At 54.7% G+C, this 23610-nt stretch overlaps 1 protein-coding gene across 1 annotated transcript in view; it reads right to left on the bottom strand.

The window, feature by feature from the left end:
- The window catches only part of Ptprf (protein tyrosine phosphatase receptor type F), an 84813-nt gene extending 62952 nt beyond the window's left edge, over positions 1–21861 (bottom strand). Inside the window, exons 1-5 of the mRNA XM_059254847.1 lie at positions 21752–21861; positions 15224–15303; positions 8282–8417; positions 1068–1213; positions 735–876 (exon numbers count right to left, since the gene is read on the bottom strand). Coding sequence (XP_059110830.1) covers positions 735–876; positions 1068–1213; positions 8282–8372 — 379 coding nt within the window. The 5' untranslated portion in view covers positions 8373–8417; positions 15224–15303; positions 21752–21861. The remainder of the gene's footprint in view (positions 1–734; positions 877–1067; positions 1214–8281; positions 8418–15223; positions 15304–21751) is intronic.
- Between the last annotated feature and the right edge of the window lie 1749 nt (positions 21862–23610).

A 23610-nucleotide genomic window follows, 5' to 3' on the forward strand; every position in this document is an offset into this window, starting at 1 on the left:
TCAATGCAGTATTTTGAAAACGCGCATTCAGATTCATGTTTCCACTGTGGTTAAGGTTTAATCATGTCACTTCCCACCCTATTTGTGGCTTTCTATGTCCTTAAGAAAGGGTTCGTTTCTCAGCCCGATCCTCCAGACTCACTGAATTACTCTCCCCTCCTCTTCGTGTTCTCCAGCTCTCCAACCGCCACTTGAAAAGCCTCCAATTGACCACTCAGAGTTCTGGAGGCTCTGTTTCCCCTCACACCCTGGGCCTTGCAAAGGCCTGGAAGCCAAGTGTCCCCATTCCTTACAGAATTTACTGGACACTGAACGAGGGTAGCACGTATCAAGCGACATCCTGGGCTTCATGGCAGTTCAAGGAAAGTTTGTGAGTGAATGAATGAATGAATGAGCCGCCAAATAAGAAACGACATTAAAATCCACGCACAGAGCCCAGCTCCTTGATCTGGGCACCAGGAATACACTGACACCAACTGCCAGGCTTCACTGTCACGGTCACATAACCCCAGGGCTGCACAGCTGCAGCATCATACCTCCAGCCTGACCCAGACCCAACAGAGCAATGACCCAGGTCAGCAGGAGGTCACAAAGCCAGCAACCACAGCTGGCCTCAGGACAGTTTAGCACTGGCTCTCACTAGTGATCCAGTTTAGCACTGGCTCTCACTCACCCCAGGACGTCTCCCGTCCCCCGTCCCCCAGCCACCACGCCACGCCCCTCTCTGCACATACCTTCAAGCACCGAGAGCTTGGCGCTTGTGTTGATCTCGCCCAGGCTGTTGGTGGCTGTGCACTCATAGATGGCTTCGTCTCGCTGCACTCGTAACGGCTGGATCCGCAGCACTGACCCTGCTCCGTCGTCAAACTCAATTACCTGTCACAGGACAGATGTGGTCATACCTGTTAGGGCTGCGGGGATCTACTAGAGCCAGTTTTCCTCACATCCCCACAAGGCCCTTGAGGGAGACTTAGGGGACCAAGAGAACGGCCCCACCCACAGAGAGCAGGCCAACCCTAAAGCCTGCCTGCCTGCCCAGTCCTCCCGGCCCGCGGAGGAGGACGAACCTCAAAGCGCTGGGAGCTGACTTTCTTCCCCTTCTTCATCCATGTGATCCGAGGCTTGGGTTCCCCTGTGGCTTGGCACACGAAAGAGGCCACCCCTCCCGACAGCCCAGTCTGGTCCTCGGGGACCTTAACAAAGACAGGTTTGCCTGGAAGAGACAGAGACACTCAGTCGCCGTGGCATGGTCACATCAGGCATGATCCAACACTCAGGTAGCAGTCCTTGGGGGTGAGGGGCAAGAAAGATTTATGGAAACAGCAATAATGCCTAACTTTTATACAGCGCTTGTAAGTGCCAGGCCCTGTTCAAAGAGCTGAAGCCTTAACTCTTTGAAGCTGAGGAGGTGGGTGCTATAATTACTGTTTACAGAGAAAAATCAAGGTGTAGGGAGGTCAAGGTGTTTGTCCAACGTGACATGGCTGACAAAGAGCAGAGTCTGAAGCCGGGGTATCCTGTCTCCATGTGTCTGCTGCCTCTGATCACTCCAAGCTCCAGGAAAAACAGAAAGCAAAAATGTACTGGAGAACTTTCTGGGAAGAGCCCCAGACTCCCCCTAGATACTCTCACCTACCCTAAGCCTTAAGCAGACCCGAGGACGCCCCCCTCTCCCCTCACCCTACATTCCAATAGCCCAAAGGCTTGAACATTCCAGCCCCTGAGAGGCTCTGGATGGCTTCCCAGAGGGATGCTTCCCTATAACTCTGCCCCTCCCACCCTGCCCCCACTGGCTTGGCAACCGCCTTCCCAGAGCATGGGCAGCTCCTGAGTTCCTCCTCCAGAGGAGGAGAGGGGCTCAGACAAGGGCCTGCCATACCCTGTTTACATGCCAGGGCTGACCCACAGTCTCTTATCCCTTCAAGTCCCACCACCCAGGGTCAAAAGCCCCAAGAAACCGGGCTCATTGAGACGTGGAAATGCCTCGTTAATCCTGACAGTGGATCCATTTCCTATTAATCAAGCCAATGAACAGTTCCAGGAAAGCTCGTGCCTTGGGAACTGATCCTTCAGACCACCTGCTAGGTGCCCACGAGCTCAGGCCCAGTGTGGGCCCTGGCAGAAAAGCGCCCACTGTGCGCCAGGTACTTTATTCACTTCCTCTTTCACAGTCAGGGCCTCTACTTCATAGGTTTGAGGGGTGAAGTCATGTGTCCAAAGTCACACAGCCGTGAGTAGTGGCCAAGACACATAAAGAGTTCACACGAGACTGGGGGGGGGGGGCTTGTCAGAGGGGCGGCAGAGACTGTCACTATTAGCCGCACTTATCTGACAAGACCCTCCCTCTCCAGGGTCCAGTGAGGTCACCTCTCACCCCCCACCCTACAGCAGCTCCCAGCTCCCCATCTGCACAGCCGCCACCCTGGATCGCCATTTTCCCTCCATGGGACAACTGGCTGGCTGAACAAGCTGATGTCCCTGCCTGTGTCACCCCCCACCCCACCTCCTCTTTTCTCTATTTGGAAGCCAGAGAACAGCCTCCTCCTGATGAAATCTCTCAAAGGCCTCCCACTGCTCCTTATTTAAAAAAAAAAAAAAAAAAAAAAAAAGTAAACTCCTACCTCTGTAGACAAAGCCCTGCCAGGTCTGACCAAATCACTCTCCTGGCGCTGGAGCCCAGAATAGGCAACGCTCCCTGCAGCCTCAGGGCCTTTGCGTAAGCTGCACCTTCTGCTAAGAACCTCTTAGACTACCCTTTACCCACTAAACCTCTAAGTCACCTTTAAACATCATCTCCTCAGAAAACCACCCCATGCCCCTACCCACCCGCCCCATTAGCTTAGGCCCTGGTTTTAAGCTCTCTGCCTCCTACAGTGTGCTCAGTTTCAGCATGAATGTGAGGCTACAACTTTCCACCTTTTTGGTGTTTAATAACGGCTTCCCAAACAGACCATAACCCTGGGCAGGGCAGATTCCACGCCTGTCCTGTTTCCTGCCCTGTCCCACTGTCTGACCCAGTTCCTGACACCCAGGGGTGCAAAACAGAGGAAGAAATGGACAGAGGAAAGAATGTGAGGGGTGGGTAGAGACTGGGGCCCCTCACATACACCTTCCCTCCAGGCAAGAGAGAAACCCAGGGAATAAATGCCCCTCCAGGTCCTGCCTCAACGTGTCTACAACGAAACCAGCCACGGGAACCAGAAGAACCAGAAAGACTAGGAGTGGGCTGGGGCGGGGTGGGGAGGGGCCTCCGAGCCAAACAAAGAGCAGAGAGGCTGGGCAGGAGAGCCTCGTAGATCACGAGCAGCCAGGAGGAACAGGCCTGGGAGCTGTGAGGAGGCTGGACTGTGCCCAAGGCCTGGGGCCATCAGGGAGGTGGGACTACTCACTCCTCTCCCTTGGAGGCTGGCCAAGCGCCAGGGTGCTGCCCAGGATCAGACAGGCGGTCCTGCTCCAGTCCCAGGCTACCCAGGGCTGGGGCCCCTCTAGGGCCAGGTCTTGCCTTGCTTCCTATCAAGGGGACCCACACAGAGCCCCAGATCTACCCTCATTCCAGAGCCCTAGGTAGTCCTGGGTCTTCCTGTTCCTCAGGGGACCTTTGGGGAGCACAGTCAAACCCTGTCTCTACACTGTCTCCCCAAATGTGCTCCTACTAGCCTCTCTAGATTCACCTTTTTCCACAAGTATCTTGTATTCCCTGGCCTGAGGTCAGGCACTACACTGAGAATTTAGTTTGGGCCCTGGGGCACTTACCCACCATCTGGGCCTGCCTCTGAGTGCACCCTGTACCCCTCATCAGCCCCTCTTCCAGACAGTGGAAGCCTGACACTCATCACACTGCCAACTGGGGTGCCAGGCGGGCAGGCAAAACCTGTGACCACTCTGCCCTGGGCCTGATCAGCTGGTGTTGAGTCTAAACAGAGCATTTTTTTTGTTTTACAAAAAATACTGTAAATTTTATTTGTAGTTGTGTGTGTGTGTGTGTGTGTGTGTGTGTGTGTGTGTGTGAATGCATGTGCATATGTGCCGTGGTGGTACACACTGGTGAGTCAGTTCCCTCCCTCCACTACGTGAACTCTGGCCTGCTGGTGAGTGCCTTCGCTTGCTGAGCCATGCTGTTGGTCTGTGAACAAAACTTCCGAGTCCAGAAAACAGGGTGCCATCTCAACGTGCTAGGAGGAGCTTTGAGTCACGGTTATCCACTGTGTCACCCAGCACCGTGGGCAGCTCCTCACAGTGGGCTAGCCTGGGACAGTCTTTACATGTCAACAGCTGACCCTGTCGATGAGAAGACGTGACCACAGACAGGAACCGGCTTGGGCGAGGGGAAGCACACCCCCTGGAGAGGCTGCAGGCCTGCAACTCCAGAGACAGCTAAACTGGGCTACCTCCTCCACAGGGAGACTGACTGCTATTTTGTGCCTCCCTGAGGGGCACAAATACACAGGCACATCAAGAGCACTGCACACGGAAAGAGAAGTATACACAGCAGTGAAGGACCGGGAGGCCAGGGGAGCTGCTGGAGAGGTGATTGCCCAGGCCCTGAGTGGCGGGGGAGCGGGCAAGCTGGAGACTCATTAATGAGCCCCTGTGACTGCTTCTGGTAACCTTCCCCAGCCCAGTCCACTCAAGGGCAATCCTAATTCCAGGAGGCACTCCAACAGGGGGAGCACTTAATAGGTGCCAGGTGCCTTGCCCACGTGACCCCAGTTAACCTTTACAGGTAGGAGTGATTACTCCTGTTGTGCAACAGGCAAACAGGCTCAGAGAAAGCACTTGTGCCGGAAGCTCCAGGGGGCGGGGTCTAGACAGGCCACCCATAAGCACAAGGGGGAGGGCCCTGCCATGTTCCAACATCAGGGGCTCTGGAGGAAGCTGCTGCTCACCTGTACCCGCATCTGCTGCATAGCACCTACCCCACCCCTTCGGCTACCAGACACCTTGCTGAACTCTAGTGACTTACAAATAATTTGACCATAACCAGGACCCAACTTGCACCTGGCTTTGGGGCCCTGCAGCTGTCCCGTGCTGTCTGAAGGTCTCATTCTGGCTTTCTCGTAAGCTCAGAAGCCCAGGGGTATGACTCTTTCTTCCCGCCAGGCCCATCTCTTTGTTGGGCAATACTCTGTGTTAGCAAATGCCCACTCATCTTCAGGAGCCCTCGATTCCAGGAACCCTCCCAAGATATTCCGGCTCCTGCCTGTGCCAGCACGGCCCCAACCTGCTCCTGCTCCTCTGTCAGCTCACAGACTTGTGCCCAGCTCAGTGGGTTCTGTCTTGTGACAGGTCTGAGTGGATTCTTTCTGTCCTAGCATCTAACATACATGAACCAGCAGAAACCTCTGCCTGAGGGCTGAACCAAGATCACCCCTAACCCCATATCCATGTACCTTCCCGCCATCAAGAAGGCACAAAATCCCGGGTTGGGAAGACGCTAAGTGAGGTTCCAGAAGTGTGCATCCATGCAAGCAAGCATGCCTTGGTCCCCAGGTTTCCACTGGAGCTGACTAGGCATGGACGCTAGGCCTCCGGGCTCACTCTTGGCAGCTGCTTCTCTCCACTCCCCTCTGAGGCCAGGGCCCCCATTCATTTGTCTCGTTAAGAGGCCTATAGAAACACATTTGTCCGCTCTGCGCTTCACTGCTCTGGTCGTCGATTCTCTGGGGGCACCCGCCCTGCCTTCTGCAGCAGCCCTGTCCGTGTCTGGCTGGCTGCTTGCCCCTAGTGAGAAGTCTTGGAAGTTCAGGCCAAGCCTTGCCACAGTGGGGAGAGATTCCAAAGTGAGTGTGATTTAAGGGCAGGCTAGGAGGGCAGACCCTGACTCCTAAGGCAGGCTTACCACGGCTCCCAGCTGCTGTCTGCTCTACGGCTCTAGGCCTGGCAGTGCTCGAGGCACGGCACCTGGAAGTCCACCCTTGGCAGAGGCTTCTTCACCTGGTTCCCACCTTCGAGCACCTGCTTGGTCTCTGTAACCAAATTACTAAGGAACCAGCAGAGAGTCCTGGAAATCTGCCCTAAAACAGTTACATCTCACTCCTCCTGATTCCTACAGAGGTCAGACCTGTTCCGACGACCCTTTTTACTTTCTTATCTACCAGCCCCTCCAGACCCTGAGCTGGAAATGTCGAAACTCCCAAGACTTCCCAGCCTGCCAGGACAGACAGACCTAGGGCAAAATGCCACAATAGCATGCTCTGAGGAGTGCAGAGGACCAGAGCATGACCCACACTGCTGCAGGAAACAGTGAGAGCTGAGTCAGATCTGGTCAGGTAGGAGTAGGGAAATGCCTCCCCCCACCCCTCTGTTTGTTTTTGGAGACAGAGTGTCATGTGGCCCAGGCTTGTCTTCAATTTACCAGGTAGCCAAGATAAACTCAAACTCCTAATACTGCCTCCATCCCTCAAGTACTAGGATTACAGGCCTGTGCCACACCTGACAGGGAAGGGGTGTTTCAAGCAGAGGAAAGAGAATGGAGAGAACCTGGACACAGAGAGCTAGATGTCGCTGAGAGGAGAGAGCACGGCATGGCAGGTTCCGGGTGGAGAGGCAGTCAAGTCAGCAGACAGGAAGAGACTACCCCGACTCCAAAGGCAGCGAGCGGGGAAGGAAGAGCTGGAGGGGAGCCGAAACCGAGTACCTTGATGCAACCTGACTCTCACTGTGGGATACAGCCTGGGTTAGAGGGAAGGACTGGAGGCAGGGGACCAGACCAAGGCTGATGCACACTACAGCCCAGGCAGAAGAAGCTCAAGGAGCCTTGGCAGAAGTGGTGAGGAGAGCGAAGGGGATGCGTTCCAAAGACACACCAAAGGTAGAGGCCCCAGAACCTGGAGATGGATTACATGCGTGATAAAAAGGGGGGGGGGAGCCGGAAGGAGGCCCAGGTGCCTGACTTGGTGGTAATGCCAGTCAGAGAGAAAAAACTGGAGGCAGACAGGAGGGTGGGGCCGAGGGGTGAGGGGTGCAGGCTGGGGCGTGCTGGGTCAGAGGCAGGAGGAGAAGCAGCCATTCTCCTAGGCCACACTGTCTCAAGAGGGTCCTTCAATATCCACGTGCCACTGCCTACCCCAGGCTGGTACACTCTTTCTTGTCAACTTAGTGTTACTCCAGCCTGTCCCTGTAGCTCCAAGTTCTCACCCCAGCCAGGCCTGAGGACCACCCCCAGCCCCCTTTCTAAAGTTCTCCACCTGACTTCTCTAGACCCCCAGCCGCACCACCCTGGCTACTCTCCAGAGGAATGGAAACTCTCTCCCCCATTCTACCCTACCCAGGGCCCAGCCTCTGAGGACAAAGGGAGGGGTGCTCCAGGGCCACCCCCTTCTATGACTGGCTCCTGAATTATTAATGAGCCATTAAGAGAGAGAGCCCTGGTGGGATAAGGCTCTTGTCTAGAGACCTGGAGGGGATAGAGGAGTCCCTATGGCCCACTTCCTGAGGCCTGACCCCTGGGGTTGGCCCTGGACTGCCTCTGGGTTCAGGACAGACTGGGAATAGCCCCTTCCCCCCCAGGGGACCTCAGCTCCGACCTTGCCCCTCCCCCAGCCTGCAGATTGGCTAAGCCTGTCCTGTGCTCCGCCTCCCACCAGTAACCAAGCAGTGGTAACCATGGTGACAGGGCGGGCTATGGCCAGTCTTCTAGTGCCAGGCAGGGGGAAGGGCAGCAGCAGGAAGAGACCAAAGTTCAGAGTTGGACTTGGGTAGGGGACAAATTGTCCCCCAACACACAAACACGCACTTTCATTCCCCACTCCCCCTCTCCTTCCTGCAAGCCAAGTAACAATCTTCCCCATTTTCTAGGGATTGCAGGCCTGGCCCAGGGAAGGCTGTCCTTTGCCTTGAAGGTTCCTAGGAAAAGGGAAGGACCTGGGTAAGCCGGCTTCCGAGCCCTCCCTGGACCTGTGGACACATCTGGTACTCTATTCATGCTCCCTTCTACATGGGGCCTTCTGCAGAGATCTTCAATGTGGAGAAAGCACATGTCTATCCAGTTCACACAGAGATCACATGAACCCCAGACAGGGCTCCCCAAGTCCAAAACACACTTAGATATGCAGTGCTCTGCAGAGCCTAAGGGATACCCAGAGAAGCAGACAGAGCAGGCACCCCTTAGAAGGGAGCGTTCCAAGTGGGGGGTCTCCAGAACAGAAGGACTTGAGGGTAGCTATCTGCTTATCCTGTTTCTTTACCCTAGGACTCAGTCCTGTATTCCATGCTAGAGACCCATTAGAAGCTAGGTCGCTTTTCATCCCGGTCCCTCTGGATGATGAGGGGTCAGACTTACTGTCGCCATGAGCACCTGCCATCAGACCAAGCATCACGAGTGTAGGCACAAGGGGCACCATCATCCTCCCTGGGGCTGGCTCCAGGCCCATCCAGGGTTCTAACTCCACAGCCAGCCACAGCCCAAGACAATCCACCTGTAAGGGAGAGAAGGGCAGAGCCAATTAGCTGGGAGCCAGTGTTCCTACTACCCATGCTGCTTCTCGGCCTCCCCTCGCCCTCACCGCCCATTCAGAGCTGACTTCAACAGTCCCAGACAGGACTGTGCAATGGTCACCCAAGCTCCTTCACCAGTGCTGAGGGTCAAACCCATCCTACAGAAAGGGATGGCGGAGAGCCCTGGGGCATTCTCTAAACCCCAGGAGGAGGAAAGAGGTGGCTGGAAACTAGCACCAGGGTGGTCCACTCCAGACACTGAGTTTTCAACTCACACCGTTAAGGGGGTGGGAACAGGGAAACATACACAGGTTGGGACACAAGATCACACAAAAACAAGACAGAGACAGGAACAATAAGCAGCCAGGCAGATTTACACAGTCCAGGGGCATCCCAGTCCCTGGAGCATTCTGATACTCTTCCTCGGGAAGCAAGGGGCCAGACCTCAACGTCCTCAGCACAGGCTCCAGAACACAGACTCAGCAGCTGTTGGGTCCACGTTGTCAAAGGCTCACAGCCAAAGCCACAACCCGTCAGGGCTCGCCAGGACTGCTCTCTACAAGTTACAGTTGCCCTGCCCAGCCACCCTCAACCTACCCAATTCCCATGGCTCCTTCCTACCCCAAAGACAAATGCTAAGGAGACTTCAGTGGCTGAGACTGGAATGCTAGACTCTGAGATTTAACATCCATGCTTCCTCCCTCTCCCCTTGTTCCAGGCATCCAAAGCAGATGGGGATGGCTGTATTGGAAGCTAGCTGAAGCCTTCAAGACCCTGCTCACCCTGCGCCTTTCCTGGAACTCACTTGGTAGTCCAGGCTGGCCTCGAACTCACAGAGATCCGCCTGCCTCTGCCTCCCAAGTGCTGGGATTAAAGGCGTGCGCCACCACCTTTTTCATGTTCCTAAAGGTCTAAAGGTCTCTTTTCCATGTTCCTTGCCTGGGGACTTCAGGTGACATGCAGAGTGCCCATACTGCCACATATAGGGCACTGGCACATGGCCAGGCCTTCACCCATGCTCTGAAAACACAACAGAGTATAATGAGGGGGGTGACAGTGGACACACCTTGGGGCCCGCCCCACAGTGCTAAGAGAATTTTCAAGTTGAGGGAACAGGTGAACCCAAGGGATGGAGCGCAAACATGGTTCTGCTCCTTCCTGGAACCTGAACCCTGATCTGAACTTAGGACCGTCAAAGATCATGAGGTGAATAAGCAGTCGGTGAGCAAAGGTGGAAAAAGCAGGTGGCACTGTGAAGTGAGGCAGGGGCTGGAGACACGGGGGAGGGGAGAAGTTCCCTGTCCCGGGAGCTTGCCCAAACTGAAGTAAAACGGAAGCAGCAAAAGCAGTAACGCTGAAGGACATGGTGTGGTGTCCAGCACTCCTTATTCCGTCCGGGCTGTGGGTTCCGCTGAGAGATCACAGAGCTGAGGAGGTTCAGTCCTCAATGAGGCCATACACTGCCATGTCAGGATGAAGGCCCTATCTGGGCTTGTTCCTCACAGCACCGTGCTTATCTGAGTGTGGCTAAGACATCAGGTGGTGAACTGCCTGACCAGGTTACCATGGGGACATGGCTCTCAGAGAGGACTCTAGCTTTGGTACAGATACCCAGGGTACAATTCAGAGGTGTGTCGCACCACAGGTCAGACGAGTGGCCTAGGCAGGTCTCGTGGGAGAGACATCACAAAGTCAGAGTTTAACTTCCACGCGCGCGACCATTTCAGGCACATTCTCCCCACCCCGCAGTGCAGACACCATATGGACATAATCTTCAGGACGAGTATCACAGAGGCACATCTCCCCGGTATGGACATAAAAGCAGAAACAGAATAGACGTTCCAAGGTACAAAACGCACAGCACAGTCATCACGGGACAGAACTCCCCAGTACAATTACAGAGCCTTAATCTCCTGTAGCTGCAGCAATTGGTACAGCAATCACAGCATGGTGACTCCCAGGAGCAGACATGGAAACAGTGTCTGGTCCAGACATCATGGGGGTGTACACAGAGGGTATAGACATCTGTGCTTATAGCTGCCTGATAAGGACATCACAGGGAGAAGACTCCCCAGTACACTGCCATGGAGGTGTAACTCTCACAGACAGGGGGTAGGGGTGTCACTATTAAATAAAGGGGAACAAGGTGCCACTCAATAAATAAAGCCATCACAGTATCTCACTCCCAGAACAGGTAAGTGAAATTCTGGCCTCTGAACCCAATCCCTAGTGAAGCAAAGGCCAGTGGTTCTTGGGGACTCAAGACCCCCTGAGTATGTAGGCAGAGTGCTCAGAACACTTTGTTCAGATCCACAGTGTAGGAAGAAGGCAGAAGCATTGAAAACAGGGGCTGGGGAGACAGTGCAGAGTTAAGGGCACTGGCTGCCAGAGGACCTACATTTGATTCCCAGCACCCATACGGCAGCTCACAACTGTCGACAACTTCAGTTCCAGAGCATCCAATGCCCTCCTCTGGCCTCTGTGGGTACCAGGCACACACATGGTTTACAGACATACATGCAGGCAAAACACTCATACACAGAAAAATGTTAAAACCTTTTTCTAAGTTGAAAATAGAGATATTTCCTCCCAAGAGAGTTGCTCCCAGTGATCCCTAGACACAGGGATACAGACAACTAGAAACACCAGGAGACCTCAGGGACAGACATAAACATGGGTACAATCTCAGGGAACTGCTCTGGCAACCACAGTCTTCCAAGCCAGGGCCTCTCCCTCTCAGCAGCTCCTGGTGTGAGCAAGTTGCTCCACCCCTGGACTCTGGGCACAGCGCCTGCCCCTGGTGTCGGGCAGTCCAGGCGGCTCCCAGATCCAGGGCCTCCTCCCTCACCAGAAGAGAGGTGAGCAGCCGTGAGTCTCAGGCCTGGGCTTGAGTCTAGATGTTGGTCCTGCCCACACCCTGATCTCCAGGTCCCCTACAGAACAAGTTTGCCTTGCTGGACAGCCATGGACCTTGTGCACCCACCCAATACGGCAGTTCTTAGAACAGACACCCACTCCACCAACGTGGATGGGTGAGTCTGGACAATTCAGATAAAATCAAGGCCCAAACACTTGGGTTCTCAAGCTCATCTCTGAATTGTACTGTGGGCCATTGGTTCTACCAAACTGACATACTTGGGCAGGAAAACAATTACATGGCGTATGATATTATAGGATATAATTGAGTGTAATTTTTCTACATTCAGAATGGCTTTGATGTATCTTTTCTCACCGCCACACCACCGTAAAGCTGCCAACTGCCCTTTCTTAGGAAGAAATGTCCTTTATTCTCAAATTTTGTCCTTGGTGCTAAAATGTCCTTTCTTGTATGAAGTGATGGGGACAGCAGATAGTAGTTGTTTTTTTAATAATGTCCTTACTTGGCAAAATAAAAAACTGCTAACCCCCTGTCTGGCCCTGAGCACTTTTGGAAGCTGAACTGATGTGAAACCGAAAAGCCTGGGAATCCCTGCTCTGAGGAAGAAGGGATCAGCGGCGGGCACAGCATCAAGCCGCAGGACTCATGTATGTGTATCATGGAAAATGCATGTCATTTCCATGAGGTCCACTCTAACCATCCCTGCCAGGGCCAGAGGGCCCCCAAGAGACCATGAGACGCCAGGACTGAGGGGTTCCCGGATGGAAAACAGCTGGGATCATTCTCAAGGCCCCCTCATGAATATACAAACACAGATTGATTTGTTTCCCGTGGGCATGAGTTATTATTCACAAATATTAATTAGTCTCCAAATACCACCTGTTCCTCTGGCCTTCCCCACTGCTCCTCCTCAGGCCAGGACGTGGCTCCCAGGAGACTGGAGACCAAACATGGACATGGACAGAAGAAGGGGCATCCAGGGTTCCAGGGTGTGCTCAGCCAAGGAGAGGCCAAGACTTAAGCAACAAGATGCATGCTGGGCAGGCAGGGAGAGCCAAGAGCTGTTCATCTTTGAACCTGTGGCGGCAGCTAACCGAGCCGCTTTGTCATATCCTGGACAGTTTACCGCGTGGTACTGCAGCAGCGGCCGCGGAGGCGGAAACGGGCCCTGTCACCCTTGGGAAGGGAAAACCAACATGTTTCCAACTCTCACCAAACCAACCACTGGGTTAGGACGGGAATAAATCACAGCCTCGGCCTCGACCCCGGCCCAGAGGAGCTGGCTGGCAGGAAGGAGCCTGAGACTGCCTTACCTCCTCCAGCCGGGCGGCCAGTCTGTGTGAAGAGCCAGGAACAACATTCCCTCCCACTCCAGAACTGGGGGTCCTCTAACTACACTGAGGCCCCTTTTATATCTCTCAGCTTTTGACTCTCTGGGGAGTCACAGGAGAAACCAGGGGTGTCAAAATCTCTGGGAATGGAAGCCAAGGACCTAACAGGGGCCGAGTTAAGAAACAAAAACAAAACTAAACAAAAATCAGAAAGGGCCAACATGGGTTCCGTAAGTCCTTAGGCCTCTTCCTAGGGGGGTGTGGTGGGACCCCTCGGATTAATGTTCACCAACCCTGCTGCCTTGGGGCCTCTGTACCCAGTATTATCTCTACTGCAAACAATGCCCTTCCTTCTCTTGCCCCAGACACTCACTCCACTTCAGAACTGGGTTCAAGGGATCCACCAATGTAAATCTTCCCCCACATGACTCTCCCTAGGTTCCCAGGTTGTACAGTTTAGTAAAATCACAAGAGGTGAGACAAACCAGTGGTTCTCAATCCAGGGTGACCCGGCCCTGCCACAGGACATGAGGTAATGTCTGGAGACATGTTTGATTGTTAGGACTGGGGATGGAGGTAGGTGTTACTAGCATCTAATGGGAAGAAACCTGGGATACTGTGAGACATCTTACAACATCAGTTCAGGCCCATGAAAAAAGGATCACCTTGTCTAAAAAGTTTATAGTACCAAGACTGAGAAACCCTGGTAGAGGGGGCAAGCTATACAGCCGACAGCCTGACCTAGCCCCAGCCCCAGGACCCATTCCCCCTTGGAACTGCTCACACCTTCAACCAAAGGCAGTTCCTGACATTCTATCAGTACCTTCTTGGTCTTTAGAATCTCAAAGCATCTTCCTCTCCCCCCCAAATCAGTTCAGCCTCTAGAAGCAGGGGGCCCTGTACACCCATCTCCACCCTCCAGACGTGTCATTCACATGGGCTCTCACCAGAGCACAAGGGCTCCTTTTTTAGGGCCTCTTCTGACAAGACTGGGCTTATAGGCAGATTGGACCCTCACCTAAGGATGAACACAAGGACGCTTAACATCCCTATACACATTCTCCGCACCTGACCTTTCCCGACCAGGAGTCCTCCCCTGTGCCCCTCCGCATAATCCCACTGCCCACCTCACCGAGTGTGAGGACTCACAGCATCCTCACTGCTCTCCATCTGGGCCAGACCCATTTCTCTTTTTCAAATTTGTTATAATTGTATGTGTGGTTGCGTGGAGGTCAGAGGACAACTTTGTGGAGTCAATTCTCTGCTCCCACTTTTACCACTGGGTTCTGGGAATCGAACTCAGGTTGTCAGGAAGCAAGCACATTTACCTGCTGACCCACCGCGCTGGCTTCAGATCAATCTTTGTCATGGCCTCTTTGTTTAACCATCTATCTAGAACTGTTCGGTGAACAGGGTGACGGCCATGAGGCATGTGGGTCTTGTCTTCAGGAAGCTTACAGAGAAAGCCCACAAGCTCGGGGACAACCTGTCATCCAGGTCAGCAAATCCTTGAAGTCTCTTTACTCATTCCAAACCTCCATCTTGCCAGGAAGTTTCAACTTCCCCCTCCTCCATCCCAACTACCTCTCATCCCCTCCGTGGGCTTCCTGCCTTTGGTCCCTCCCTTCCAATCCATCCTGTACACAAGCCAACCACGGTCCCTTCAGCTCACAGAAGTGCAGATCTGGGGGCTGGAAGACAGGGTTCAGCAGTTAAGAATGCTTACTACTCTTGCTAGGGACCCAGGTTCAGTTCTCAAAACACGCATAGGGGCTCACAACAATCTGTATGGGATCCAACCCTCTCTTCTGCCTCCAGGAGCGCCAGGCACACACGTGGTGTATACACATACATGGGGGCAGACACTCATACACATAACACAAAAATAAATAATCCCTTTTTAAAACAAAAAATCCAATCATGCCCACCATGTGTGCTGTCTGCTCTTCTGGCTGATGGGAGGCACTAGCCAGTGTTCTGTGAATGAAGGGACAGCTGGATGAATGAACCGGATGCTGTCGGCTTAAGAACCTTCTGGGCTTCTGAAGCACCCTTGGAGGAAGTCTCCAGCCTTCAGTCTCTCATCCCAGCCCACCATGTAGACTCCTAACTAACTCCTGGTCTTGTCCTCTACAATCCCAGCCCACACCCCGAGTACCCTGCCCTTCTACAGCATCTTCGGTTGACAGACAGTCTTGTTTCCCTACAGAAACACGACAAATGGAGAAGCAGACAGACCCTGGTGCTACCCAGAAGCCTATGTCACACCTACAGCAGCTGATGGGCTGTGTATCATTCCCCACTCACCTCCGTCCTCCACGCCAGCCAGACACCTCCCCTTCTCACGTCCCACATTCAATCCTTCACTGTGGTCTCCATCTACTCCACCTGCTTAAGTAACACTCAAATCCCTTCTCTTCTTTCCTTGTCCAGGCCTCGACCATCGCTCAACCACATGTACATTGGATATCCCCTCCACAACCTATAGCATGAAAGTCCAAACCATTCAGCCTGGCCCACAGCTCCCCCGCCCCCCTACCACAACCATGCACCTGGCCACATGTTGGGGCACACTCACCGGGTCTCTGCTTGCTTCTATCAGTCACTCTTGCTGGACAGTCAGCACTGAGGGCAGGGCACCAGGGCCTCCGCTCCTTCCTGGACAGAGGGGAAAAGATGAGACAACATCAAGACTGCCATCAAAGCAGAGTATAAATTGACACAGACAGACTTGAAACACACTATTTATGCAGGGAAAAGAAAAGCAGGTTATGGATCTGTCGGTGTCAGATGATCCCCTTTTAGTACAAATATCCATCTGGTTACTTTACTGCATTTGTCTGATGCTCCCTAAGCACCTACTATGTGCCTGCCCATCTGTCTACGTCCCTATGCCCGTGAGCAACACAGGCCAAGTCTCCAACCATGGCTACAGAATCTGGGTCTGAATCCCACAGTGACCCTGGAGCAGAGCAGTCACCCACCCTACCTCTGGGGCCCACCTGCCCAGGTTCTCCCCTCACTAGCCAGCCACAAGCGCACTCTCTTCCAATCTTCAAGTGTGCCCTACTTCCTCCTGCCTCCCAGCCCTGCCCGTGATGTGTGCTACCGCCTAAAACAGGCTACCTGTATGCTTCTGACCAGTTACCACTCAGATTTCAGATCCAACAGCACTTCTCAAGTAAGCTTACCATGACATCACCAACTACATGCCTGGACTTTGCCTCAAAGCAGTGACCACAAACGTATTCATTTACTTACATGACTCCGAGTCACTAAAATAAGCTCAGTAAACACATGGGGCACACCTGCCTGGCTCAACTCACTATCCCCAGTGCCCACTAGGAACCCAGCACACAGTAGGTGCTCAGTCAACACACAGTGAGAATATGAGTTCACAGAAAACAGCCCAGCCAGGACACGCCCCAGCACATACACCAGCCTTCAGAGTCACTTCAGGAGCAATATTTATTTTTGACTTTCTGCTTCTCTATAATTTTTAAAATGAAGGTGTGCCCCTGGATGCCTCCTCCGCTGGCACACACACAGCGTCAGAGCCCTGTGCCTTCCTTCTAAAATCATCACTGAGCTCTCACTATGCGCATGGTCCTGGGTGGGGGTAGGGCTTAGCCACGCCCACATCACCTCATCACCAGCTCAGCTACTCTGCTGATGCCCACTTGAAGCATGCTACAGCCCACTTAGGGCTCCTTCTGGGCTTCACCCCCGCCCCTCTCCAGCAGCGTTCATCCCACAGTCCTGCCACTGTGGCTCTTTCCTGAACAGGAAAACTGTGAGGGGAGATGGGAACATCCTCACTGACCCAGGCCCGATGCTCATCACCATCCACAGACAAACCTCCGCACCAGGGAATCATCCTTACTTTAACTGTTTTTAGATTTATTTGATGTGTATGAGTGTTTTTTGCCTGTATGTATGTATGAGCACCATCTGTATGCATGTATGGTGCCCAGATTCAGAAGAGGGCACCAGACTCCTAGAACTGGAGTTATAGATGGTGTGAGCCACCATGTGGGTGCTAGGAACCAAACCCAGGACACCTGCAAGAGCAGCCAGTGCTCTTAACTGCTGAGCCACCCACCCCTCCAGGCCTTTGTCCTTACTTTAGACAAGTCATCTTTGGAAAGTCACGGAGTCTTCTTAGGTAAAAAGTTACTGACTCACTCAAGGCCTCACCAGACCCACCCACCCCCAGCCAGATCAGAACCCAAGGCCCTGGGCCGCAGGATGCCGGTATGGGCTCCTACCCCCAGTCCACCGCATTTCTCCACAACATTCCCAGTGGCCGCTGCTTCTGCAGCAGGCTGCCAAGCGGGTCTGGCCAGAGAAACCAGCTTCCGTGTTGCAAACTCAAAGGCCCGTTTGTCTGGAGATGCCGGCCCAGCCTCACAATGCTCGACGCAGGGCTGTTAGCTCCACCGTTTCGCAGGAACCCAGGCAGAGGGGTAGTGTTCAAAGCAATGGTGTCACACCCAAGGCCATACCAGCAGCACTGGGCCTCCTGCCTGAGGACTGGGACAGGCCCTACCTAAAGAAGAATCCATATCTGAAGAAAAGGCACACGCCCAAAATGGCCATGAAATAGTCTTAGAAACACAGGACCCTGAGGCTGCCAAGACACCCCCCCCACACACCTTGCCAAGGAACACAGAATAGTCCAAGACAGTATTCTAGAACAGTACTCTGGATCACACCAGTCCAGGATCAAAGAGCCCCAACCCTGACGATCAAGTCACCTTCAGGTCAGCCCCCAGCAGCCCCCAGAAACACTCCAGACCCACAAGGGGACAGACCTAGAACAGTCGAGATGGCCAGCTACCCAGAGAACAAACTGGCGTTGACATCTGGAAGGGAGACCGGACAGCTGCTCAGCCAGGGCCTAACTGGATAGGATTTCAGTGAGGATTCACACTGGGTACAACACCCAGAAAGGTCCCAGACCAGGCTTGGTTAACAGTCATGACCAAGATCACGTAGAAGGCCCTTGCACCAACCTGGCCCCTGTAGGGCTCTGCGTCACCTGCCAGGCTGAAGCCCGGCCCACCAGTGGGACCAGGAGGAGCAAGTAGAAACCCAGGGCACAGACACAGACTGAAGCAACCTCCAGGCAGCCCTGGGGCTGCACCACAAACAGTCCCCAGCAGCGGCGGCAGATAACACAGAGCCAAGGAAACAAACTCCGAGTTCTCAGACCCAGAGCCCCAGTGCACCCAGACTTGGTGCCTCTGGACCTTGGAGGCAAAGACAGAGCAAAGAATCTTGGGAGGAAGCGAGGCAATCCACCGCAGAGGATGCCCCTTCTCAGAATCCCCTTCTATCCACATCAAGAGCTCTCTCCTCCAGGGCCCCACCTCCAGCCTTCTCACACCCACCTGCACCCTGAAGGTCAAATACACACTTCCCGGCGAAGATGAGGCTGGGGGACCAGGTGGCTGCCCCCGCCTGGCTGAGCGCCCCACCTGTAAAGGCCCAGCTCAGAGCCGGCTGCTGTGGGTACCTCTGCCTGGACAGTGTGTGTTTCCAAAGACAACTCTGGGATCTGGTGATTCTGAGGGAGGAGTGTATTTTCGTCTTTTACGGATGACCGTAAAACAAGTGCCACCACTGGGGGACAATACAAGATGTGAGGCCCTGTCCCAAACGCTTCCTGTTCCTCTTTAGTCCCCCTAACAAGCCCATGCACGAGGCATGCATGGTGTTTGAGCATACCCATTTGAGAAATGAGGTCCGGAGGTGGTTAGCAAACTGTTCAAGGTCAACTCAAACTCCAGTTCACAAAGTCAGCTCTTGGCTACTGCTGACAGCTGTCTTCCCTGAGAGAACATCGCTCCCAGGTAACTCCTGGTGTCCCTGGCTTAGACTGTCGCCTCATACCAAACCCCGTCACCAAAACCCAAGTGCCTCACAGACAACACATGGGGCCTGGGCTCAACACTTACCTGGCCTGGCCTTTCCTCGCCAGGTCCCTAGCTCAGGACTTCCTCACTCCACATCCCACAAACCACCCTGTCCTGTCAACAAATGTGCATTCTCGGCGGCCCTGCGCCACCCTGCCCCCTAAGCCGCCTTTCCCCTCACCTGACACTCTGCACACAGCATCCTCCTTGCTGGGAATCCTGTCTCCACCCAGAACTTTCCATAGCCCAGAACCATCTTCTAGTGAAGAAATCTGTAGTATGACCCACGTCTCCACCCAAACTTTAAGCCATGAGTGTCTCTCCCGGATACCTCACAGAACATCCAAGGCTCTGTGAACTGCCATGTCTCCGAAGAGGCCACAAGTGATAACATCTCTCAATCTTTACGCACGCTGTTTAAATTCTTTGAGTAAACTAATTAATTCTGCAGTGCTGGGAACTGAATCCAGGGCCTTCAGCACGCACGCTCGCGAGGGCTCTCCCGCAGCATCATTTCCAGTGCGGCTCATCTTAAGTTTTTTCCTTCATCTGCAGCATCCTTTCTCTTTCCCAACAGGCAAACTCCTACTGACCTGTCTAAACCCACTCCAGAGAGCCCCTTCTTAGTCTCCTCTGAGAATCATCTCACCCTGAACCTGCAACTCTCCCGTCTCACACGGACTCCTCCAATCTTCTAACCTCAGCTTGGAATGGCAGTTACTCTCTGTGGCTAATGCTCTCAACTCAGCAGCTGCTAAGAGACAAGCTTCCTTTTCCACACAGCTGTTAGTCCCACAGGAAGCCAGACCGCCATGCCCAAAGTGCCTAGCCCTGTGCCTGGCACAGGGTCAGCAATCAATAATGGGTTACTGAATCGCTTTTGCATTCCCACGAGGTGATTGCCACTGCTGACTTGCACGGCCACGCGGCCCTCTGGGCTTCTCACAGCAGCCCTGGGGCCCACCTACACTTGACTACCAGCCCCATTCTGCAGGGAACTGAAGCTGAGACCCCAAAGAGGCCTCCTTTGCTGTACAAGCTGGAGCACAGAAGTTGTTTAGGTCTGGGGGCTACCTCCCCCACTGAGGACCTCAAACCGACTCCCAGTACAGGTGGCCGGGAAGAAGTATAGGGAAAACACAAAACCGCAGGACAGTATCTTGCTGCACAACAACACGATTCACAAGGAAGGGTTTTCAGCCAGTCTACCCTTGCAGCAGTCCTCCCCGCCTCCCCGAAAACTGCTTCTCCAGCACCCACAACTATGGAAAGGAACTCCTCTTTCCATAGCCCTAAACACAGGAGACTGACTGGACAGAGGGGAGGGGCGTCAGCCACTGCAGGAGGAAAGGAAGTGAGAATCCTATTAAAATTCTCCTCATTAAAGGAAGAGGAACACTGTAACTCAAAGAAAACAAAACCATGAAGAGTCTGAACTAGAATATGCAAGGAAGTTATGTGCGCAAGAAGAGACTGAGTGTGCAGGTGCACAGGTGTGCTGTGAGTGTGCAAGCACCGCAGGTTTCTGCATGGGGCTCCTTCTTGCAGGGAAGGTGAAGTGCACCGGAAGAATGGAGGGTGAGCAGAGACTGGGAATGAAGGCGGGGTGTGTGGCCTAAGCCCTGGCTGCGAATGAAGGGTTGTTGTGGAGTCCATGAAGCCCTAGGCAGATGCATACAATCAGTAAAAACAGGGTTTTCACACTCCCTGAAGCAAGAGTTAATAAGGAGCCAAACAGAATCCCTCAGATTTCCTGTCAGACCTCTCCTCTGGATCCTATCAGATTCCACACCGGGTCCCTCATCCAGAAACTGCCATTCCACCGCAAAACACTTCCCTGTATTCCCAGGCCAGAGCCAGTACCAGGTCACTCAGGATGCCACTCTTGTCCCTTCAGAAGCAGAAGTGGAGCTTTCCTCAACAACCCTAGGTCATCCAGCATCCCCCAAGCCCTGACTGGCTGCTCTCAGGGTGGTCCTCCCTCCCATTCCACAGCTAGGGGCAGGTAGGGCTCCCACCCCACGGGCTCCAACTCAGGGGCCCTGCAGAGGGAGGGGGTGAAATGGGGAGAAGGGCTAGCCCCTCCCCCTCCCGGGGTAGAAGAACCAGAGGGGCCGCATTCCAGAGAAGTGGGGGAAGGGGCCTGACCGGGGAGGGGGGGGGGAAATACAGAGACACCTAGCAGAGAGACAACCAAGGAACTACAGAGACATGGAGGCACAGAGACCCGGGGAGCAGGAACAGGGAGACCCGGGGAGAGGGAACACCGAGACCTGGGGAGAGAGGACAGGGAGACCCGGGGAGAGGGAACACGGAAACCTGGGGAGAGGGAATACAGAGACCTGGGGAGAGAAGACAGGGAGACCGGGGAGAAGAACCCGATACTCGGGGAGAGAACACGGAGCCTGGGAGGCAAGAGGGACCCACAGCTGGACACGCTGGGACCGCAGGGACTGAGACCTGGAGGCAGTGAGCGAGACAGGGAGACAAGAGACACCTAGGGAAATTGAGAAAGGCGCCGAGACGAAGACGCGGGCGCAGAGACTGGGGACCGGGCACGCCCGGACGGGACGGGACCGGGCGGGACGCCGGGAGGCGACTGAGTGAACTTTCGGAGCGGGTCCGAGCGCACCCGTCCTCCCGGGACGAGTGGCTCCGGGGCCTCGAGGGCGCCGCTCGGGGTGGGGGTTGGGACCGCCCTCCCGGTCCCTCCCCAGCCCGCGCTCCGCACGGAGGAGACCAGGGAAGGGGGGGGGGGACGACTCCCAACTCGCGCCCCGCGCATCCCGGGGCCGCACGTGCGCCCGGTCGCCCGCGAGACCCGGCGTCGGCTGCGGCTCTTCCGCCGGCGGGGAGGGGGCGCCGTGGGACGGGGAGGCGGCCTGGACCCGCCCGGGGCCGGCGGGGGAGGCTGGAGGCCGCCCCCGGAGCGCGACCGCGGCGGGTGGGGGGGGACCCGGCGCCCACCGGCGCGGGGAAACTTTGCACCGGGGGCGCGGGCTGCGGCTCAGGTGCGGCGGGGGCTCGGCCGAGATCGCGGGCGCGGCAGGTGGGGGCGCGGCCCAGCCTCCGGGCGCCCCCGGGCCCGCCCCCGGCTCCGCTCCACGGGCGCGGGGGCAGGGCGGGGACGGCGCGGAAGGGCCGAGCACCGAGGGGCCCGAAGGGGGCTGGGGGGGGGGGTCACTCACCGCCTCTCCGGGGGCCGTCGGTCTGCATGTCCCCCCTCGAGCCGCTGAGGCCGCCGCCGCTTCCAGTCCGCCGCTGCCGCCGTCGCCCGCTCCCGCCACCGCCGCCACCGCCGCCCGAGCCCGAGCCCGAGCCGGAGCTGGAGCCGGAGCCGCCGCCTCTGCCGCCGCCGCCGCCGCCACCGCTCCCGCCGCTCCCGCGCCAGCTCCAGCCGCGCGCGCCCGCCCGCCCGCGCCCGCGTCCCTGCCCCTGCCGTGCGCGTCCCCGGCGCCGCCCCTCCCCTCGTGCACTCTCGCTTGTAGACGAGTGAAGCCGCCGTAGGCCCAACGAGGCTGCAGACCAACCCCAAGTCTAAACCGACTGCAACGCCAGGATTGAGCTTAAACCTCAGTCATGAGCGTGGATGGACCCAAACTCCGACGACCAAGTCCAGACCCTCCCAAATCCTCACATGAACCTAATACTTCTCTAGGGTCCCCCCCCCCCCCGCCCCCAATACAGACGGAAATCTGATACTCAGCCCAGAGCCACCTTTGAACCCAATGTTGAGTCCAGACCCCTAAATTTGCTAGCAACCAAAACAAGTAGTAATTTTTATCTGCATCCCTGTAGTATATTAACCCCAGCTAGAGATTCTAACCCTAAATGGTTTCATTCATTCTATCTGGCCTAAGTTTGATATTGACAGAGGCCGGAACTCTTGGTCTGAATGGACTCCAAGTAAACCTACTAAGCTCTAAGGCAGCCACCTCACACCCTGCCCCAATGCTTTCCTGAGTCTGAGCTCCTAAGTAAAATTTCACTGGTTTATTTCCATCCCAGATATGTACATTTCCTGACTGGGATTCTCACTTTTTTTTTACAAAATATTTATTTATTTATTTCTGTATTTATTTATTTATTTATTTGTGTGTGTGTGTGTGTGTGTGTGTGTGTGTGCTCCGTGTGAGTGCAGGTGCTGGCAGAGGCCTTACACGACTTCAGATCCCTTGGAACCAGATATAGGAGGCTATGAGCAACCCAGTGTGGATGCTGGGAACCAAACCCAAGTCCTCTGCAGCTTTAAGTGCTCTTAACTGCTGAGCCATCTCTCCAACCCTGGAACTATCAATTTCAGTAGCAAAAGTGGGATAAGGTCACCAGAAGAGGGAAATAAACAAACAACAACAACAACAAACGCCCTAACATAGACCTCAATACCCCTCCCTGCCTTCGTGATCATTTGTACAATAACCTGACCCAACTCTAATTGTGCAACCCAAGATAGGACTGGCTTTGTAGATACTCCTCACAAGCCTTTATCTCTACACTGTTCTTCTTCCACAGCTCTGACCTGACGCCAGCCCCACCCAGAGGCTGGCCAACACCCCAGTGTCTATGTTAATTCCAACAGGTATAAATTGATCACTGGTCTCAAGACCCAGGTCCAACACAAACCCTGACACTGAATTTCAGACTCCTTGTCTACAGCTGTACCAACTCAAAGCTACCTAATCTCACCTGAATTTCATGTCACTCATACCGAGTTCAAATGCGCCGCGTGACACCGTGTCCAGTGTATGCAGTGCTGGGGATTGCTCTGGACTAAACCGATAACCTACCTGAAGATTTATATTCCTAGTGGCGCTTATAGGGACTTGGCAATCTCCAAACAAGAGCCAGCCAGCCTTGGCACCAAAGCCTTCAGGCTCCTCACACCCAGTCCATACAACTATCATTTAGAAAGTCATCCCTGGCTACACCCTCCTTTTTCTGCGCCAAATCCTACCCTATGAGACTTCACCATTAAGGGAAGATGAAATACTCTCCCCTACCCTGGGTCAGGTAAGACCCTTTGTGAGGGCTCTCCGGCTCTCCTGTG

Source organism: Peromyscus eremicus, chromosome 2 (genome assembly GCF_949786415.1).
Source record: "Peromyscus eremicus chromosome 2, PerEre_H2_v1, whole genome shotgun sequence".
Lineage (NCBI taxonomy): Eukaryota > Metazoa > Chordata > Mammalia > Rodentia > Cricetidae > Peromyscus > Peromyscus eremicus.